The 20446-nt window shown below is 58.4% G+C and overlaps 10 protein-coding genes across 10 annotated transcripts; 6 read left to right on the top strand and 4 right to left on the bottom strand.

The window, feature by feature from the left end:
• Nucleotides 1-1451: 1451 nt before the first annotated feature.
• CcaverHIS019_0602150 (uncharacterized protein) lies at nt 1452-1751 on the top strand (the record flags this gene model as incomplete). The annotated part of the gene is made up of 3 exons (XM_060602648.1): nt 1452-1536; nt 1567-1623; nt 1660-1751. 3 exons carry the CDS (start codon nt 1452-1454, stop codon nt 1749-1751), a joined length of 234 nt encoding a protein of 77 aa, XP_060459021.1.
• A 331-nt stretch (nt 1752-2082) lies between these two features.
• Nucleotides 2083-2803, top strand: CcaverHIS019_0602140 (uncharacterized protein; the record flags this gene model as incomplete). Its single annotated transcript, XM_060602647.1, has 3 exons — nt 2083-2527; nt 2561-2617; nt 2655-2803. The coding sequence occupies 3 exons, from the start codon at nt 2083-2085 to the stop codon at nt 2801-2803; spliced, it is 651 nt and encodes a 216-aa protein (XP_060459020.1).
• Nucleotides 2804-2841: 38 nt separating this feature from the next.
• On the bottom strand, nt 2842-4628 carry VPS36 (uncharacterized protein; the record flags this gene model as incomplete). Its single annotated transcript, XM_060602646.1, has 3 exons — nt 2842-3531; nt 3563-4418; nt 4495-4628. 3 exons carry the CDS (start codon nt 4626-4628, stop codon nt 2842-2844), a joined length of 1680 nt encoding a protein of 559 aa, XP_060459019.1.
• A 168-nt stretch (nt 4629-4796) lies between these two features.
• CcaverHIS019_0602120 (uncharacterized protein) lies at nt 4797-5378 on the top strand (the record flags this gene model as incomplete). The annotated part of the gene is made up of 1 exon (XM_060602645.1): nt 4797-5378. The coding sequence occupies one exon, from the start codon at nt 4797-4799 to the stop codon at nt 5376-5378; it is 582 nt and encodes a 193-aa protein (XP_060459018.1).
• Nucleotides 5379-5773: 395 nt separating this feature from the next.
• On the bottom strand, nt 5774-9129 carry CcaverHIS019_0602110 (uncharacterized protein; the record flags this gene model as incomplete). The annotated part of the gene is made up of 6 exons (XM_060602643.1): nt 5774-5962; nt 6037-6489; nt 6698-6753; nt 7000-7013; nt 7846-8258; nt 8296-9129. 6 exons carry the CDS (start codon nt 9127-9129, stop codon nt 5774-5776), a joined length of 1959 nt encoding a protein of 652 aa, XP_060459017.1.
• A 1060-nt stretch (nt 9130-10189) lies between these two features.
• Nucleotides 10190-11977, top strand: KCH1 (uncharacterized protein; the record flags this gene model as incomplete). The annotated part of the gene is made up of 4 exons (XM_060602642.1): nt 10190-10237; nt 10514-10660; nt 10695-11004; nt 11085-11977. 4 exons carry the CDS (start codon nt 10190-10192, stop codon nt 11975-11977), a joined length of 1398 nt encoding a protein of 465 aa, XP_060459016.1.
• Nucleotides 11978-12365: 388 nt separating this feature from the next.
• On the top strand, nt 12366-13161 carry CcaverHIS019_0602090 (uncharacterized protein; the record flags this gene model as incomplete). Its single annotated transcript, XM_060602641.1, has 2 exons — nt 12366-12626; nt 12673-13161. The coding sequence occupies 2 exons, from the start codon at nt 12366-12368 to the stop codon at nt 13159-13161; spliced, it is 750 nt and encodes a 249-aa protein (XP_060459015.1).
• A 1112-nt stretch (nt 13162-14273) lies between these two features.
• On the bottom strand, nt 14274-14941 carry CcaverHIS019_0602080 (uncharacterized protein; the record flags this gene model as incomplete). Its single annotated transcript, XM_060602640.1, has 3 exons — nt 14274-14450; nt 14496-14821; nt 14908-14941. 3 exons carry the CDS (start codon nt 14939-14941, stop codon nt 14274-14276), a joined length of 537 nt encoding a protein of 178 aa, XP_060459014.1.
• A 1906-nt stretch (nt 14942-16847) lies between these two features.
• On the bottom strand, nt 16848-18446 carry CRC1 (uncharacterized protein; the record flags this gene model as incomplete). Its single annotated transcript, XM_060602639.1, has 4 exons — nt 16848-17211; nt 17295-17587; nt 17841-17904; nt 18217-18446. The coding sequence occupies 4 exons, from the start codon at nt 18444-18446 to the stop codon at nt 16848-16850; spliced, it is 951 nt and encodes a 316-aa protein (XP_060459013.1).
• A 556-nt stretch (nt 18447-19002) lies between these two features.
• Nucleotides 19003-20415, top strand: CcaverHIS019_0602060 (uncharacterized protein; the record flags this gene model as incomplete). The annotated part of the gene is made up of 6 exons (XM_060602638.1): nt 19003-19231; nt 19317-19410; nt 19442-19947; nt 19979-20010; nt 20044-20319; nt 20353-20415. 6 exons carry the CDS (start codon nt 19003-19005, stop codon nt 20413-20415), a joined length of 1200 nt encoding a protein of 399 aa, XP_060459012.1.
• Between the last annotated feature and the right edge of the window lie 31 nt (nt 20416-20446).

Raw genomic sequence — 20446 nt, 5'->3', positions numbered from 1 at the left:
ATATCTAGTAACATATATACATAGTGTTCGCTATTACAATATAGTTCCAACGTATGTATCACCTTGTCACCCAGTCAATACGGCAACAATGGAAGTATATCCACCTCCCGCCGGTCTCGAGGAAACTGACTATCGGTGAATACTACCTATCCACGACACACGCTCTTCTCTCCGCCCCACTGCTGTTGCAAATGTCGTAGGAGGTGCCCACTGGAACTGGCAGGATTTCGGCACTCACCGGAGATAGCCGTTGGCAACACCGTCCGCCTTTGCGCCGTTCATGGATTAGGCATGTCCTAAAGCCACGTTGTGTAGAGGATGTGAGATGAGGATTGAGAATAACAGATGCACACAAGGGAGCTGCTCGAGGTGTTCCGCGCGCCGGAAGCGGCTGCCCGTTATTCGGGGAGGCGTCGACAAGTCTCTATCCCCTAGTGGGAGTGTGCTGAAGAAGGGGTGCTGGTGTTTGTTGAACCACCTTTCGGCAACAGGTTACAGTGGTTAGGTTAGTCCTCAAAACTCCGTAAATTGCGGACTAAATGTTCGCGTTCCATGAGTCAGGGCATTCGATGGGTCATTAAAGAGAATAAGGTTTTCTCCATTCCTCCGTGCCATCGTGGCGCACGTGACTTTGCGAACACATGTAGGGTTAACAACAATGGTCAGTGCTGCGCTCGCGGGGCCTGGTTCGTACGCAGATCACAAAGTGGTAATTGTCGAGTGGAGTCTCCCTTCCGCATCGAGGAGCCCACTCGTTCCAGCATCGTATGCGGACCACAAGGCTACGATCATCGATAGTGGCTCGAGTGCGGCACACGAGGGTATATCCTTTCAAGGGTCAGTAAACGGTGCTCTGCTCGCGAATGATCTACCTATCCCACCAAAGCATCGCATCCCTGTTGTCTTCCATCGTAACTCTATGTACGACATGTATTTGCTTCCAGACTCTGGATCCTGTACATTGTTGTAGGACTCGTCGTTACTCAATCTCTTAAACGACGCGCACGTCAACGGTATTCGATGCAACGTCCATTCACTCTAAACAACATATAGTTCCTGAAACAAACACGTGGACAGCGCAGGTCCCGGCGAAGCCGATAAGCTCGAGTTTGACTTGGCGCCGTGCCAAACACCCTGGCGTACGATTGGGCGAGGGGATGTCGCGAGAGTCGATCAGAGGAATGATGCCCTATGGAAAGTGGCAGTACCTGTGTGGCACGAAACATATGTCGATCATGGATCAAACTGTGAGTGGCGCCACATCGTCGCCGCCATAAAGTGTTGTTGATCTGTGGCTTTTAAGTCAAGACAAGTATTGTTGGCTGTGGCAGGTCGGGGGAGGACAATAGGCCGTGCGCCATCACATGCGCGCACAATGAACATCGCCGTCGCGCCATCACCCAGCGCCCTACTAAACTGCACACCTCTTGCATACCTGTCCCCCACACATGATGAACTACGAGAACACCGCCCCCAGTGTACCGGCCAACGGCTACACGAGCCAGAACACGACACCTGGCCTCAAGTTCGACTCTCGTACGTCTTCCAGTTGACTGCTGACAGAAGAGAACATGAAGACCGAGAGGGACGCAGCGCGCCTTGCGGGTGTGCCAAAGCCCAGTGGTGGGTTTGAGTGGCATGAGTGGCAGCTGACTCTAGCCACAGACTATCAGGTGTCCAAGGAGGAGATCAAGGCTCAGTGGAAGGCGTTCCAGACAGACAAGCCTAAGCTTGGCGAGAACCACTGGTAGATTAAGATTCATGGCCTCAGGATGAAGACTTTGCTAGGCAGGCTTGTCCCGCTGCGCTTGGCACTTTCGCTCGGCTACTCACAAGAGGATCACTGGACCGACTTACCTTCGCAACGATTCAAATGGCCATCAATCACCCTCTCCAAGATGGTCCGCGACCGATCTTCTCCTTCTGTTCACATCTTCGTCCTCATCATTCGCTCCCGCCAGGACATCGCGACTGATCTTGTTTCAGGGGAACTGATGTGTCCACCAGCGGTTGAGAGTCATCACCCGACACAATACTAGAACCCAACAATGGCCTCCCTCCAGGCCATCCAATTTCCCCACCATGTCCATTTATCCCTTCCTCAACCAGCCTGGAACGGTACTCTACCTCGACAGTGTCGGTGACCTTCAGCGAGGCCACTTCGAGGTCGGCAATACTGTCGCCGACGTACTCATCCAAGACGGCGATTTTCGCATTGTGCCGGCCCTCATTACCGCCGACGGCATACATATCACGGGGCCAGGGCGTTCTTGGCTTGACGTTCGTCGGGAGCGTACTCGGCATCTCAATCTCATCCCCCGTTCCCGTGCCCCGTTTACCGAGCGTACTCGGCCTCTCCACGATTCGGTGCCCTCACACAGCCCAGCGGCGATTGCGGTGCGGCGGGATGGTATTGACGAGCACCAGGAGAACCGGGCCCCGTCCGAAGCTCAGATTGAGCTCCGCAGGATCGAGCAGCTCTCGGAACGCGAGCGCGCGTGGCTCGCTTCTGTCACTATGGATGAGGGTGAGTTGGACAATGAGGGTCTGGCTGATTCAGATAACGAGGCCATGAAGAAGACTGCAGGGGGGCTGCGAGGCGTCCTGAATATCAGCGGTGAGTCCGAACCCCATAGCAAGGCACTGAACCCAAGCGACAGACTTCAAGACGGACTTCAAGGTTGAGATAATCGCCGACCGGGGCCCGGAGGTCAGCGATGACGAGCTCGGGAACATGCTGGCGAACATGTCTTTATACGCCGGTGGCGTGCAGCTGCCGGACGGGACGTCAGAGGCCGACTAGTTCAGATGCAGCCATAAGATACAGCCATATGAAATGCATCAACCCTCACCCTCCAGGGGCCACCCACTGATGATGTCGCGGTACCACTTGCTCCCGCCTGGTCCAGCCTGGTCATCGCGCACGATACCCATGCCGCTCGGTTGGGCCGCGACCATGTCGACAAGCTCTGTGGCGAGACCGATGGGCAAGCCCTCGGCGGCCGCGATGTCGATGATGCCGAGCCCGTGCTCGTTCTCGACCTCCTCCTCTGTCCGCCGTCCCTTCTCCTCCCTCCCCTCACCCGGCGCCATGCGTTCCAGTAGCCGTGCTAGGAGCACGCCAGGCGCATAGCTCGGCGTGCACAGCACCGTCAAGCCTGAGGGCAGATCTAGCCGTCGGATCGGCGGCTGGCTGTGTGCCGCCAGCATGGGGAGGACGTGCATGAGCGTCGCTGGTGGTAAGAGGGCAACGCCGCGCGCCCTCATCCAATGGCCCCACACTGAGTCAAGCGCAATCACCCCATGCCCCGGCTGCAACATCAGCCCCTGGCCCTTGCTTCCAGTGAGCAGCGCGCCGAGCTCGCGTGCCAGGCCGTCAAAGTAGGCGCGTTCGTCGCGCACCATGTCCTGCGTCAGAGCAGGTGCCGGCAGGCCGAGGCGCACAAGCGACGAACGCACGAGCGTCGCCTCCGCGTCGTCTTTCCCCCCAACCGCGGTGAGTTTTGAGTTGAGACTCTGCGCAAGGCGTACCTGGCGTCAGCGCGTCTAGTGGACCGCTCACCATCTCGCCTGCCCGGACCATAAGCACCTCGAGGTCGCGGAACGCATCCTGCATGTGCGCGTCGTTCGCCTGTCCTTCGAGACTGATACTCTTGAGGATCGAGTCGATTCCCCCAAGCCGGTTCTCCTCTCGCCCAATCGTACCCGTCTTGACGCCAGCCACGCGCTCCCATACGCGGTCGCTCAGCACCCCCTTGAGGCGGCGGTACGCCTCGCGCTCGCCGCCCCGCCGGAAGCTGAAGCGTACTGTCTCGGAACGGGGCGCGCTCATGCTGCGCTTCAACTCGCCGTCCTTGGACTTGGGAAGTGGGGTACCGCAGATCTCGCAAGCAGAGAGGGAAGGGTGGTTGAGGAACGTGCAAGCCGTACATGCGATCTGGGCTGTTGCGGTGGCTGTTGCGGGGGCTGGTGGAGCGGGCAAGGGAGGGGGGAGGGATGCGGATGAGGCGGGACGAGGGCCGGGTGTCGTTGTGCGGCTCGGTGGAAGGCTCATACTCTTGCTCGTCGCGTACGCTACACCACAGAGCGCGCACTTGGCTCCGGGGGGTACGCCCGTCCCCGGCAATAATGGGTTCGCGAAACCACACACCCCGCACGTCCAGTTACCTTGTGGTTCTGGGACTGGCGCGGGTGCTGGTGTTGACGAGCCAGAGGATACTGGGGGTGGAGGAGGCGCGGGACCGAGCGTGACGATGACCTTTGGGCTCGAGCGCATGAAGCCCGCATAGAACTGCGTCTCGCGTACATGACTCAGCGCGCACTGGAGGGGTGGCGGAGACGGCGTATCGGGAACGAGCAGGACGCGGTGCGTTGTGATATGTAGCGTGAAGGTCTGGTACGTGGGGACCTTGTTGTTGCTGCAGTCAGTACACGTCCGGTGTTGGAATTGACGTCGGGTGTGCTGCCCATTTCGAGACGTTCACGCCGACTCACCCCTCATACAACCCCACTCCGTCCCATCCACCAATCCAGGCCTCGCCGTCCCCGAGAGACTCGGCGATGCTCGCACCCGCTGGCAGTTCCCAGGTGGACCAGTATGCGGCGCCGAGGCCGGGGGGAAGGTTCATGGGTCGGAGTGTCGGAGGAGGGCGATGTGCTAATGACAAATGACGTCGGCGTGGGGAGAGCCGTTCGCGTTCGACCCTGCCTTGGGCCAAGGTCGTGGGCTGGCATTTTACACCACCGTGACTAACCCTTTTCCTACCCCATATCCCCTCTCCTCTTCTGTCAGTACAATGCGCCTCTGGTCCGTCTCCCCTTCCATCCTCGACCGCGCCGCCCTCATCGCATGCTGGCGCGAAGCTCTACTGGCGCAAAAAGTCCTGGCCGGCCTTACGAAAGGATACACGAAACATCCACAACTAGTCCGCTTTCGTGCGTCTGACGACCCGATGGCCGCAATCGGTTTCTTCCTCGGCGAACTGCAGCGCGAAGCCACTGCGCGCGGGTATATGTTCAACGCGGCTCTGATTACGCATCCTTCCTCCCTGTCCCCGAGGATACCCGTCACCGAGGGACAGGCTTCATACGAGCTCGACTGGCTCAGGACGAAGGTTCGGAAGCGCGACCCCGCGTGGATCAAGGTCATCGAGGACGCGGCAGATAGGGTCGCGAGGACGTTCGTCGTCGTCCCCGGTGAGGTAGAGGAGTGGGAGAAGGTTCAGGTCAAGTCCGAGGAGGGCAAGAGGGAGAAGGTTGAGGTCAAGTCCGAGAAGGGCAAGAGGGAGATTAAGGCGGCGAACAAGATCCAAAGGCTCAAGGCGGCTCGATTGACGCCTGGAACCCGCCGGTCAGCGCGGCTGGCTGGCGCAGGGTAGCACTGCGTAGTTCCGGAGCCACAGGACGCGGAAGCGACCACCGGCTGCTCTCGCGTTCGTCCCCGACCCACCTACACCACCCTGCTCTGTGGGCCTATTCCAAGCTCACTCAGATGAACGCCACCGCGCTGTGTTGGCTGGGAAGCTCCTGCTAGAAGGCGAATGTGGACACACGCTTAGACGCAGCTAATAATGATGCAGCCAGTATCGCTCCTCATACACGATCGCATGCCCCCAACTAACCGACTAAAAACGAAGACAAACTCTGAACTATGAACAATTAATGGACTCTACTCGGAGCTCAAGTGGTGTGGCTCGCAGGTTGCTCCTTGGCTATCGACTCTCCAACCAGTACAGCTTAAGTCTCTCGCCTCTCGCTGGACCGCTCTACTCCCTTAATCCTTCTTGTTCTTCTTTCCCTTCTTGGGCTTAACCTCAATTTCGCTCTTGCGCTTCTTCTCCTTTTTGGAGGGTATGGGGAGGACGGGCGCGGGAGGCTCTTCCTCGCTCGAGCTGTCGTCTGAGCTGTCGGTCTCGTCTTTGTGCTCCGAGTAGTTGGAGATGCCGATGGTGGGGGGAAGGATCTGAGGTCAGCTCAGGATAGCGCGAATTGGCGGGCCGTGGGAAAGCTCTGCCGGCTTTCGCTCGCTACACTCACCGTCCCGTCATGCTTGTACGCCAAGTCGCGCTTGCGGAAGTCCTCGGTCGCCAAGCTGTACGCGTGCTCGTACACCTTGCGCTCATCGGGGCTGAGCGCCTTCCACTGCTCGGCAATCACGCCCAGGACGTCCTTGTACGGCATGTTAGGGTTGGCGGTGCGGATACCCTCGCGCACGTTGTTCTGGTAGAGGAGGTACGCCGAGGGAGGACGCTTGGGCGCCTTGGGGTCCTTGGGCTTCTTCTCCTTGCGGGAGCGCTTCTTAGTCGCGCCTTCAGAGGAGGCTGCGACGGCCGCGGCGAGGCCTTGGGCAATAATGGCGCCGCTCTCGAGCGTCGAGAGGGCGGCGGGGTGCTGGAGCGCAAAGGCTGCGGCAGCGGGGTTCCGCAGAGATGAATCAATGGCGGCGGCGCAGCGGGTCATGGCAGCCGAAACCTCCTGGAGGGTGATGATCTGGAGTCAGCATGTGTCGTGGGAAGGGTGAAGAGGCAAGGTCGCCATCTAGAGAGGGCGGATGGCATAGTGGGTGGTTGAGCGTTATCTGTCACCCAACGTGAACGTTGTGGCATTGCCAACCACCCAGGCCAGAGGTACTCTACCCATGACCTTGATACAACTTTGTCTCCACCTCTATACAGTCACCCTTCTCAAGCCAACTCACAACATCCTGAGTGAGAAGGGCCATTTTCGCTAGTTTGTGCTGTTTGGATTGTTGGTCTGAATGGTCACCGAAAAGTCAGTCGCGGAGGTGGAGGTGGGTTGGATCATCATGGGCCGTGGATGGATGAATGGATTGATGGATTGATGTATGGATGGTTGAGTGAGATGCAGCGAATAGAGCAACGTGGAGGGTGGCAAACAACGGCGTGGATGGGCATTTCGAGTGGGGGTATGGGAGAACGAGAAGCGAGGGTGAGCATAATGACAGTGATAGAGAGGATGGTGGAAGGCATAGCGACTGACGATTTAGGACAGTCCTGATGGACGATTCAAATGACTTGTAGACTGTCTTGTAGTGTTGTGAGAGGATTAAGAAGAATTAGGGAGCACTTTGGGGATAAGGAAATCGAGTAGCGAGCGTGTTAGTGAAAACTCTTGATGTAACGGGCATTAGCATTTTCAAATGATCAAACGATAAATCCGCGATGTGGCACTCTGCCAATCCTATTCCTGCCAATTAGCAATCCCCTTGTTTGGGATTAACCAATCGGTCAATTCAGAGGTGAGCTAATCGGGTGTCTGTGCATGCTCAAGGCCGATTAAAGTCGATTAGCCCGCGTTTTGAATCAAACTCACATAAGCTCACATGATCAAGATCAATAGATCAACAGTAAATGATCAAATGGGCAGCTCCCCGCCAATTCCGCCAAATCAATCGAAACAAAGCTACAAGCTGGACATGCTGGACAATTGATTGGGCACGACTTGTTGACAACGCCAACAGTATACCAGCACTAAAAATGACTTTTACCATATTCTTCCCACGCTAATCACACTCTAATCGATCGTTAGCCTTGTTGACAAACAACAAACAACAACAAAGTTACACTGTTGCGTCATTGGCACGGTGATCGGATCGGGAATCAACTCCCCGTGTAGAGTCCAGTCCTGTTGCCATGCCAGTCCAGTCCTGTTGCCATGCCATGCTCATGTGCGCATATGATGTACAATAGAGATGCTATGACTATGGTGCCAGCCATTTGGTATTCTCCCACACGTTGGCACTCAGCCCAGGTTTATTGGGCCACGGGTTGCATCGAACCTTGGGCGGTGGTCTGGGGTCAGTCATTCCTAACAACCTCGACTCACTCCTCCTCCCACTGGATTGGCGTATCTGTGAGCGGCACGCCTCCCCTCCAACCCAGCCGCATTGTGTCCTGCCGCAACCTCTTGGCTGTCTGGAGCGCAATATCACGCTCATACGCAAGCTGCACCGAGGGCACGACCTGGATACGCCCGTAGCCGGCCTTCCAAAAGTCCGAGCAGATGAGGAGGCATTCACTGGCCGCGCACTCGCCCATCCCACCACGGCGGAAGCGCACCTTGTGCGGCAGGAAGAACGGAGCCGAGTCCAGGACAGCAAGAGCGTTCCACGATGAGTAAGCCTGGAAGGGCCTCAAGGCGTTGAATGCCTCCTTGGAGGCCGGCGAGGTGCTGAGGATGTCGTCAGACGGATTCCATTCGTTCCCCGGGATGGGGTAGAACAGGTCACCCGTGTCAATCTGCATCAGCTTCCTCTCTTGTTCAAAAAAGACTTACAGTCCGTGCAACCCATACGTCGTAAAAGTGCGCCGGGTCGCGCTTCATCCAGTCCCAAGCTGTGGTGATGGACGCCTTGGAGAGGTTGTGCTGATACAGGAGCTCGAGGATGTCAGATGCGTGCAAGAACACATCGTTGAGGAAGACGATGGGCCCGATATCCTCGGACCAGCTGTCAAGCATGGGTTTGAGCGCCTTGTTGCGCAGTTGGGCCAGCGCCTCGATGCGGTTCACCTCGTCCCACTTGATCTTTGGCGCATTGGTCTCAATCCGGACAGCCTTGTTCGGCACCCCAAGTTGCTGTAGGAGTGGCCGGAGGACGCGGCTCAGTATATATGGGGTTGCGTCGTCACTGGGCCCTTCGAGGATGGAGAACGTCAGCCGCTCAGGCCCAAGGAAATGGACAAGTACAGCGATGGTGTTTAACAGGTCTGGGAGTTGGGGCGTGATCTGGCGTGTGATCGTTGTTATCATTATCCGCGGGACGATAACCCCATTGGGCGGGTTGGCGATGGCGGCATACCTATACACTTGCTCACTGCTGAGCCACGGGGCCGCGTACACCGGCTCGGGGGCCGGCGAAGACGAGTGCCGCGCGTACTCGGCGACGAACGACTTGCGTAGGGCCGCGAGTGTCCGCTCGACCTCGTGCGGAGGGCGGTATCGTGGAGGGGCGGGGAGTGAGGGTTGAGTGGAAGGCGTGAAGGAGGATGACGATCGGGACGGGAAGAGGCCCAGCCAATCCGCGCGCGAGACGAGGAGCATGTAGCTCGCAGTAACGACCACGAGGAGCGCCGTTGCCCGCACGGCATGGCTCCGGAAGAGGCGGCGCATGCTTCTCGACGTCGTGTTGAGTTTTCCGTGGATCAGAGTGGAATGTCAAGGTGGTGTCCTTCATAGGGGCCGAGGTGGAGTTGCGTTAGCATTCCGCCCTTTAGTTTCAGTTTTCGACTTCACAAGCGGCAACCGCCAGGCCGCCACCCCCCCTCAGGCCTGCCAGGCCACCAGTTCCGCAAACACCATCTCCAAACTCCCAAACTCTCCAACATTATCAGCGTCGACGTTACCACTAACTTGGTAATGTCATTGCGCCCCGTCCTTGAACTCGAGTTACACCCCGCGGGTGCCATGTGCATACGTCGACGTTGATGATGAGTTTGAGGAAGGCGTCAAGTCGGAACAGAGGCAAGTATCAAGTTGCCACCCCGGATTTGCCCCTGAAGGAGGCGTCTGCGTTGCGATTCCTGACATTGATCCTGGCACTGGACAACATGTCGACTATTTTTCTGCTCTTCTAGACAGACAAAACTGCACCCATGCATTCATGTATAGGTACCTGCATCCATCGACCAAGTTGGGTTGTCTGCTGCTAGATATGATGTGGTTGTTGAAGGAGTGGGTTGGATGAATGGGTTGTGTAGTGACGGAGCTCCCGTGCTCCTGAGGGTCGAGCGTGCATTGTGCGTTGGAATGGTCGACTGCTGACATCCTCAAACAACACCTCTCATCTCTCATTCTCCTCTCCATTATACTATCTCGCTCTCTCACAATCTCTCCCTGTCCTCCCCCTCTCCCCTTCCTCCTCCCCTCTTCCTCTCTGTTCGCCATCAGGTTGTAGAGAGCCTCCGGTCCCCCTATCTATCCCGCCGCTCACACCACTCCGATCGGCTCCTCCGCGAGGGCCTAAACATTACACTCGACGCACGGTCGCTGGACGACTGTATCGCTCTTATCGTTGCGCTGGACGCTCCGTCATTCCCTCTCGCATAGGACAATCGCTCCAATCAATCAGTTTACTCATTATCACTCGCTCGCATCTCCATTCCATCGCCCAAACATCTGACCGGCACCCGATCGCCTGCCAACAGAGAAAACTTGAGAGCCGCCACCTGCCATGTGCTGTGAAGCGGACTGGAAGCGTGAGGTCGTGCAAGACTACAAGGTGGGTGTGCTCGGGACTGCAGTAACCGCTCGATCGGGAAGGCGGCGACAGCGGGCAGGGTCCCGCGAGGGCAGCAAAAGCCGCAGCATGTGCTACGCATCCGGAAGTGCTGGCTCTGGAAGAAGGAGACCCAAAGCTTCCTACCAGTGTCCTTCAGCGAACGGCCCCTGCGTTAGTGGCGTTGTCATTGGGCAGATGGTCGACTTGCCCAGAGGGGTGACGGGCCCTGCTTCGCTGCGTGGTTGCCTCCTCCGAAAAGTCCGGACTAACAGTCAGTGGGAGTATGTCGATGTTAAGGACTTTCACGACACGAGCATTGGGACCCGCTTCAAGTACTGCTTCGTCTACCTGTTCCTGATCAAGAATCTTGTCATCTATGGCCTGGACATCTTCACGGCCTCCACCATGTTGGCGACCGACAATGTGAGCAACCCTTTGCCTGCCAGCTAACGCCGAGTGGACCAACAGCCTGTACACAAAGTGCGCCAAGTCGGGCAACCACCACTGCGTGATCGACGTGCAGTTTAAAATTGCAAAGTGGGTCTTTGTGGGCTGCATCATCTTCTCGTTCCTGCTGCTCGGATACGAGTGGTACAAGGCACGCAAGGTTCTGCAATCGCGCGACATTAGCTACACCTTTTGCAACACGATGGCCAACGACTACGTTTCTATCAAGAGCTACGACAGCTTCTGTCTGTTCTGTCGCATCTCCGCCAACAAGCAGAAGAAGGACAAGGTGGCGTTCTTTGTCTTCTTCACGTTTAAGGGTGAGTGGAACATGGCACATGGCAGCTACATCTGCTCCCCAGGGCAACTTGCAGGCAAACTTGAACGGAACTAATGGTAGACTGGAAGCGCACGATCCTTGCCGACGGGCCACGCCAGAGCATCAACGCCATCGTGCTGTTTCTGATTGCCAAGGCGTACGACTTCCGCACTGACGATATCCCACAGTACTGGGACGGGCAGCCGTGGACGGCGCTCCTCCTGATCTCCATGATCCTTACCGTGCTCATATTCGTCGTGTCGTTCGGCCTCCTCATCATTGCGGCTGTCCTGTACATTCCCCTTCTGTGTTACATCCAGGGCAACCTCAAGGAGTATGTGTGCCACAAGGTCGACAAGCGTATCGGCGAGATCATCCGCAAGAGTCAGAAGCGCCGCATCGCGCGCAACGCTGAGCTCGAGAAGAAGATTGACATGGGCATGCAGATCAAGAACGCCAAGGGCGAGCTAATCGACGCGTCGCACCTCAAACCGACACTCCCAAACATCAGCCTCGCCGACGACAAGCCATTGCTTCGCTCGGCCTCGCCTGCCCTCGGGCGTACCGCGTCTCCGGCCTTTGGACGATCAGCCTCCCCGGCCTTCGGACGTGCTCCCACTACTGCCAACCACGGCCCTGCGAGCCGCGACGCACCCCGCAAGCACCGCTCTCCCGAATACCCCGACAACAAGGGGGGGTATCATGACATCTTTGACGAGTACACCGATCCGGGCCACAGCTACCCGCCCCGGTCATACGACGACGAGTTTGCGTCGAGCTCGACGTCGCTCGTTGCGCATGCGGCGCCTCCTGGCTGGGTACAAATGCATCCACCCCGGCCCACGACGCCTGCGGCAGGTGCGCCAGACTTCCCGCCTTCCGCGGCGCCAGGATATCCTCCAGTGCAGCAGTTTGAGGCGGTCCGCCAGCCGTACGGATTTGCGCCACCAGATCCGTACAACCGGCGGTGGTAGTGTTGTTCGCTTAGATGTATACTTTTAATGTCCTAATGTCAGGTGGGGTGAGTGGGGTGAGTGAGGGAGCGGGAAGAGGGTGAAGAGGGTTGAACCGAGTGTCGCGTCTTGCCAGGGTTGGGGGTGACATGCGGCGATGGTGTGACGCCGCTCAGATTCGGACGATAGCCAACGTCTGATGATCTGATAGCCAACGTGAGGACGATAGCCAACAACAAGATGACTGAACGATAGCCAACATTTTATCCAGAGAGCTCTGTCATCACTCCGTTCCGGCGGCAAACAGCGGCTATCGCCTGTCGTCCGGACTCGTCCGGCCTCCGGCCCGGCTCCGGGGCCTATATATCAAGCCCACCACCTTGTCTCAACCACCCAACTCATCGCAGTAATGTCCCTTTCAACGCCCCAGGTCATCCTCATCACCGGCGCGTCAGGCGGTATCGGGCGCGCATGCGCCGTCGCCCTCTCAAAGGCGTACCCCGAGTGCGTCCTCGTCCTCTCTGGACGGCGGGAGGACGCTCTCCTCGCAACCGCCGAGCTGTGCGGCAAGACGGAGATTGCGGTGGGAGACGTGAGCAAGGACGACGATGTGGCCGCCATGTTTGAGATGGTGCGCAGCAAGTACGGGCGCTTGGATGTGTTGTTCAACGTGAGTATTCTTTCCCCCCCCCCCCCCCTCCCCCCACTAACATCAGAACGCGGGCGTCGACCTCCTCCCCTCAACCCCCCTCGAGGAGGCAGACATGTCGACCTTCCGCCGCGCCCTCGACATCAACATCATGGGTGCGGTCCTGTGTACCGCCCACGCCATCAAGCTCATGCAATCCTCCGGCGGCCGAATCATCAACAACGGCTCCATCTCATCCACCTCGCCGCGCCCCGACTCGGCCGCCTACACAATCTCGAAACACGCAATCCTCGGGCTGAGCAGAAGCACATCGCTCGACGGCAGGAAGTATGGCATCAAATGCACGCAGCTGGACATCGGGAATGCCGCGACCGACATGATCGCACATGCGGCCAAGGGATGTCGGCAGCCGGACGGGAGTCTGCGGCCGGAACCAATGATGCGTGTCCAGAATGTCGCTGACACCGTGGTGTTTCTGGCGGGCATCGGGAGCGAGGCGGACGTGCAGAGGATGGAGATCTTGGCGGCGGGGATGCCGTTCGTTGGCCGCGGCTGAGATGTATATGGAGTTGAATGGGATCACAGTCTGCGCTCAATCGGGGATACTTGGGATGCAACTCACAGCTGATGACCTTGGAGACCTTGGAGATGGCATGCCAGTGGCGCCCAAAGTCTAACTTTGAAGCTGGGACGGGATTGATTCCGCGTGGGATTCAGATTCATACAGATCAGTCGCGAGGTGTAGAGAAGCTGATCGAAGGAGCCTGGTATCTACCATATCACATGCCGCTCACATCCCACGTTAACGTTTTTCCTCGCGCCCACCTTCTGATGATCCGACTGGTCCATGGAGTGCACAGCCGAGCCGCAACAGACGGTCACAGTCACGGGGGCGTGACTCGGCAGTGGAGGCCGCTCGCATCGCTGATACAGACTCTGGCGCGCCACTCGTCGCGTAGCTGTCCAACCGACGCGCCGGCCACACTGCTCCACGTACTTGCAGTCACACGTCATTCTCGCTGCGCTCTGGTTGATATGTAGGTGTAGGTGCTTCTCGGTCTCTAGGATTAGGATTAGGCTGAGAGCGGTGGGAAAGGCACCTTCCCAGGCCGTCGACCGGGAGTACAGGGCTCAAAGGTGGCCTGGGGTGGCCGGATGCCCTGATGTTCCCAAAGCTCGTGGCCTATTCTCGGATGCCAAGATGATACCTGTAGGCTGTGTGTTGTGTTGTTGACTATTACATGGGATGCAATGAGGCTTGTGAATGTGAGCTTGATCTCGGCACACTTGGCTTGACTGTCTTTGTCTAGTAGCGTGGACTGATCAACACTCAACATCCCTCGTGACCTACTAGCTAGTACGACGACAGACTGGTTGTGATTGTTTGCGTGTGTGATTGTGTGCCTGCCTTGTGTGCGTGGGAAGACGCGTTTAGGCGCGTCCTACCCATTTCGCGGCCTAGTTGGTTACGGTGGTCTTATTCAGCAACAGCCCCACTCTGCTCGCCGCCGCTGCTGCTGCTGCTGCTCTGCGCATTGGCGTTTACATGTACAATGCATACCTCCGTGGAGGGAAGAGGAGGGGGATCGTGCGGACTAGAAACTTAAACATGCAGAGACTCTAGTGTCGAGGGAGACCAAGGTCCTAGGTCGAGCAGGTGCGACGCGCTTAGAAGAGGGCGGCACCACCCACGGCGACCATAACGGCCGCAGCGACCTGGGCGCCGGGGATGACGAGAGCACCGGCAGCGCTGGTCGGAGTCGTAGCCGCCGAAGAAGCGCCCGCCGAGGCCGAGCCCGAGGCCGAGCCCGAGGCGTGCGAGCTCATCGAAGAAGCGTGAACGGACTGGCGTGAGAGGAGGAATCAGGACAGTTACCCAAGCAGACTTACCGAGCTGGCCATGGCACTGCCACCGACAGCGCCACCGGCGGGAGCAGAGCTGCCAGCGGCGGCGCCCGTGCCGGTAGGGGCGGGGGCGCCACCACCACCAACGGCAGACGATGAAACAGCAGCAGAAGGGACTGAGGCACCGCCAGGGGCACCGCCTTCGGTGGCCGAAGGGTCACCGCCAGCACCGCCGCTAGGACCGGCACTGGGACCGGCACCTTCAGAGGGAGCGGCACCGTCAGAGGGGGCAGCGTCACCGCCAGGACCGCCCTCAGTGGGCGAGGGCGAGGCCGACTCAGAGCCGTCCTGGGCGTAGACACCGACAGCGACTGGGGGTTAGCGGGCAAGCAAGTTGATGTGAACAAGGTGGGGGCGGCGAGGAAGGGATGATGACGAGGACGCTGATTCGACTTACGGAGAGCAAAGAGGGCGAGGAGCTTGGACTGCATTATGATAAGATTGATGGTGGGGTTGTTGTTATGAGTAGTGGAGTAGAGGAAACAAGGAGCGAGTGAGAGTTGGAATGAGATGAGACGACAAGAGAGCGCGATGAGGGGTTCTTATATCTAACACTGGGTCGCTGCTGGTAGCGGAGCAAGGTGAGAGGGGGGGGGGAATGGAGGAAGGGAGAAGGGCAAGGAAGGAAGGGAGGGACGGAGGGAGGGGTTTACGATTTAGGTGTGACAAAGGTTCGAGTGGCGGTGCTGGGGGCGTTGAAGGGGTTGTTGGGATGGTTGGGTAAACTAGGGGGTTGTATTTCAAAGGTGACTGCGCAATGACCGCCGAGACGACGCGCAGTACGACGCGCAGTGACCGGGAAGTCGAGTTGAGTAAGTGTGATGATGAGTGTCGGTTGGTCGCATATCGCCTAGTCGGTTCCATGGCGCCCCTCTAGCTCCCTCTTGAGGCACATGGCACGAGGTAGGTACGCTCTGAGACTTGACAAAGGGTTGTATCGGACCAGTCGGTTGTGATGGCGTTGTCAAGCAAATGGTCTGTTGTCCAAAGTGTGACTATTCATCACAACAGGAGTAACCACCACTCGGTGGAAACAAACCCCACCCCAGAATTCCCGCCCCTTACGTTTCTACCCTGTAACACCATAAAAACCCCTGAATTTCAAAGGGATAACAGCGATGTAAACAAGCATCCTTTTCCCTAAGACCCATTTCCAACACCCACATGCTCTGGTCCCTTTGGAATCAGCTCATAGACCCATTCTGGAACTCGGTCTCTAGCTCCAGGCCCTCTACGCCCTCTACGCCCTCTACTCCCATGCTTAAGCTCCAGGAACACGACGCGCTGCACAGCTTCCCCTCGGACCTCGGTCTTGTCTTTGTATTCTGCAAAGTGTCAACTTTCGACTTTCCAAGCCCCAACCCCCCTCCAACCCAATCCCGGCCATTCCGGGAAGAATACACTCACTCGGGAACTTGGCGACTTGGGCGCAGGCGTTAGTGCCTGCTGCGCGCTAAATATGGGTAAACACCTCCACCAACCGCTTGGCGTGCAATCGCTGCTGCGGCCCAGTCAATAGATTCACAGACTAAGAGTAACGCGGGCGTAATCTGTCTCATCAACGCGTTGCCGACTCCGGCGGTTACGGGTCGCAGTTTGCTCCGTGCCTCAACGACTGTGGAACGGAAGCAATTTGACGGAAAAGGGGGGTTGTGACAAAACGGACCCTTGTCCGCTCCACTACCTTGCCAGCGTGGGAAAGTTGCATACTAGTCGGCAGGCCCTTCCGTAAGGTGGGGCCGATGCCGAGAGCCACCGACGAGGTCTGTATCCTGTAAAGTAATGCCGACGTGATCCCTATCTACCTTAGTCTTAGCCGTCCCGAAGTGGTCCGGGCGAAGCGGAGACGTCGATGAGGTGACGCCAGTGACACCAGCATCGCCACAGCTCATCTCCCGTTCCGCTCGGCACGTGCCAGCGTCATTCATCAGTTCAGGAATCTGACAACAAGTTCGTGTCACGCGTGGTGGCGTGGCGCCGCGCCTGGTGCTGTTGATCTGGACTGCACGTGGTTATCTTTCCAGTGTCGCGTTCTCCTGTTAAGTGGGGACCGTCCGAGTTAGACGACAGGCGCGATAGGCGAACTGGGCATGGCAGGCCGGAGATGTGGCCGTCCACTATTAGTGCCCAGCTCTGACTCACTATTAACCTTGCCCTCCCCTTCCTTTCCCCTCCTAACCCCCCCACCCCCCCCCCCCCCCTCCCCCCCTCCTCATGTCCAGTGCCGTACGCACACGGTCAAACACAATGCAAAGCACGCACTGTATCCCGATTACTCTACGTATCTACAAATTAGCCCTACCTTGGGCATTTTAGCGGGCTACCCCGCCTTCAAGCTTAGAACACCAGGTCCATGAGCTTGAGCGAGACCTCGACGCCGAGGAAAGTCGCCGCGTTGGCCGGGAACGCACGTGCCATGGCGGGGCCGAAACCGCTCCAAAGAGCAGTGATACCGTCCTTGGCAATCAGCTGGCGCGCACAGTCCAGGAAACCGCGGTAGGTGCCGTTAGGAGCTGACTGGATACGCGACTTGATCGTGTCGGGGGGGATGGCGATCGACCACATGGCCACACCGGCCATACCACCTGCAAACATGACGGCCGGGAGGGAGAGGGGAGGAGCCTTCTCCTCGCCAGTAGCGTGGTCAATGACAGGCTTGCCAGAGAGAGCCTTCTTGACGACCTCGTATGTGGCGAAGTAGCTTGGGTCAGTAATTGGAACAGAACAAGAGGTCCAAAAAGGAGCGACAGGGACCGATTGCCTCCCATGCCTGATACTACTCACACAGCAGAACCAGGACCGTCACGGAGAATAGTGGGAACAGTACCACGGAAGATCGACTTGACGCCGCCCTCAGCGTAGAGCTTCTTGACGACATCGAGAGGGCCAGTGTATGCGGGCTTGCCGCCCTGACCCTGGACCTGGAGGAGAACCTTGATACGCTCGGCGGGGGCAGCGACGACGGTAGCGGGGATAGCGGAGAAGAAACCGGCGAACGCGAGCTCGGGGATCGTCAGGTGCTGGTCCTTGCGGTTCGGCGTTGCGGCGTAGACAATGCGCTTGCCGACGTCGTAACCCTGGAGTTAGCGGGGCCAGCCGAGTGGAGCGAGACCGCGGAGACGCAAGCGATGGGAGGCGCAGCCAAGATGATGCAGGCTTAGGTGATGCGGTCGTGCGGGTCAGTCGGAGGCGGGCGCGCCGACGGCAGCTCGTGCGATGCTTGTGGGATTCCCGATTCCCCGATTCGGCACCTCCTCTCGTCGCCGTCCGTGCACCTGAGTACCTGCACACATCTCCTGACCACCCGACCACACGACCAGAGATACGCACCCAGAACGAGACCGCGAAGAGGGGGGTGACGCCGAGAAGGGGCGGCGAAATGCCGCGGTAAAGACTGGCGTCAGCGTGGTCTTGAAATGGTGAATGGCTCAGAGTGGGTAGGGCCACGGAGCACACGGAACACCGCCGATCTGGATCTGGATCTGGATCGAGTCGAGCACTGGCCACCGATGTGGGAGTCCGCGGACGTGAAAACTCGTCGTGTGGTTTGAGACTAGGCCGACACCTCGCCGACTGTCTCCCCACCCTCGGGTGACCCACACGGCTATCTGAGCCCGTCCGCCGTTCCAGAGCTCCAGCCAGCTCGCCAGCTCGCCAGCTCCCTCCTCGCCGCTCTCTAGCTCGCTTGCCTGCCGAGTTGACTCACCCCTTCAGGCCATCACGCGCAAGCGTCTTCTTGACGACATCCATCGCGCCGGTATATGTGCCCGGCGGGGCGGTCTGGAGACGGGTCTTGGTGAGGTCGAACGGATGACCGACAAGCACCGCACAGACACCACCAAAGCCGCCCGAGAGGAACGACTTGATGGGGTTGACGGTCTGCTTCTCGACCCTTGCCTCGATCTCGCTCGCGTCAAAGTCGGACATCTTGGGCATGGGGTTGTCGAAAAGTGAAGTGGGTTTTTGAGGACCCGCTAGTGGTTGTCGTGGGCCGGCTCGCTTGTTCAGGAGTGCTATGTCTAGGCGTATAGGCGGGACGGACGGCCGTACCAAATTGCCGGTGGTGGAATTTGAGTGGCCCAATAGCCAACAATGCAATGATTGAATCGGTGTCCAATAGCCGGAATCAGAGTGGAGGTGGGGTCCCAATCAAAATAGGGCCTCCACATTTCTCAGGGAGGAACAGGGCGGGCATACCTCGTCCGCTGTCGCCCGAGTTCCTCCGAGGCACCAGAAACTAGCGAGACAAGTCGCGTGGCATCACCACATCTCACGTGGCCCGTGGCCCACCTCGTTAAATGCCTCAGCCACGCTACCTTCACGTGAGTGTCTTATCTTTGCCCCCGCTCCTTTGGCGAGTGATCAGGGTTGGGAGCCGGCCGGCCAAGCTCGCCATCGCATCCAACTCTCACGTCGTCTCTCATGATCTAACACTCTACCCTAAATAGCTACAAAGATCTATCAACCCATCGAACCATCAACATTAACCGCCATGAGCCAGGACCCGGTTGTGGCAGCAGCCGTGCGTACGCGCTCGCCGTCACCCTCGTCCTCACGCGGCTCGAGCCTGCTCCGGCCCCCCCACAAGTCGTACGGCGCGACAGATACACCTTCCCTACATGTCCAGATTGCGACCCCCGATCCGAGCCAGTTCGAAGGTAATGGCGCATACGGGTACTCGGGGTTCGAGGATGACTTGGAGGATATGGTTGATATTGGGGGTGAGTCACGCGTCTGTGCGCGGATGGGCGTGAGGGACATGAGGGGCGAGGGCGATGAGAGGAGCAGAAAGTTAGCTGACGCCAGAATCGTGGCGATTCATGAGCCGGTTCTACGGCCTTGTGCCACTGACTACACTGGCCTTCTTCGCGGGCCTCATAGCCTTAATTACCTGGGGATGGTATGTCTCGCTCCAACTGATCTGACGCTAGGCCGCCGAGCAGTGACGAAAAGGATGAGGGACAGGCTTACCCCCACCCGTTCTTCTGGAAGGCGTTCCTGGTGGGCACGTTTGCCAGTATGGCCGTCCAGTCCCTCCGTGTACCCATGTTCATTTTCGTCTCGTGGCTTCCTCTGAGCGGTACGGCGGCCGTTGTACTCTCCACAGCCGCCCATGTGGTCGTGCACGAGGCGTGTCGCCTCATCTCCGTGCCGCTCACCATCCCCTCTCCGACTTCGGGCTTTCATTCGAGTTACTACCTCGGATTGGGATGGGGCGTTGCCGAGGCCGCATGGGGCATCGTGCAAGGGTACGAACAGCTTAGCCTGTACGAGGACCTGAGTGACCCGTGGGCTATCGAGGAGCTCGGCTGCGACGACTGCGACGTTGACGAGTGCGCAGAGGACATGGATCTTGAGGACGAGGCTGGCGCAAATGACGACCTGGCCGAGCTCGAACACCGCGTCGAGATCCTGGAGCGCATGCGCGCGCGTGCAGGTGTGTCACAACCCAAATAAGCTGACCCCAGAACTCGAGGATGTCATGGGCCTTCCCTTCCCCGTAAGCTGACTTGACGTTTCTCGCTGACCCCAGCTCATCCCCTTCGCACTGCACGTGCTGTGGCGCATCGACACGTTAATCCTCAACCTCGGCCTAACCCTCATCCTCTCGGGCTTCTACTTTGACCCAGAGCCGATCTACAAGCACGAATCCGCTGCCGCTACCAGAGACTGGCCGCCCATCGCGCCCAAGCCCACACCAAGCCGCTGGCTTCCGCTCGCCTGGGTCGCCGTCACGATTGTGCACATCACTCTCAGCCTAGTGTGGAAGGTCGTCGGGCGTGTCGGTGTCGGCGCCGTGACGTGGGGCGTGAGTTGAATCTGTTGGATGTGCTAACCCCAGGGCCAAATTGTTGCGCTTGGCAGCGTGTTCGCCGGCTTAGGTGTTTGGGGTGGCGTCGTCTAGTCTGTCTATACTGTTTGCATGTACTCGGTTC

Source organism: Cutaneotrichosporon cavernicola (genome assembly GCF_030864355.1).
Source record: "Cutaneotrichosporon cavernicola HIS019 DNA, chromosome: 6".
NCBI lineage: Eukaryota > Fungi > Basidiomycota > Tremellomycetes > Trichosporonales > Trichosporonaceae > Cutaneotrichosporon > Cutaneotrichosporon cavernicola.
Note: the sequence above shows the minus strand (reverse complement) of the source record. Positions and strands in the feature narration are given on the sequence as shown.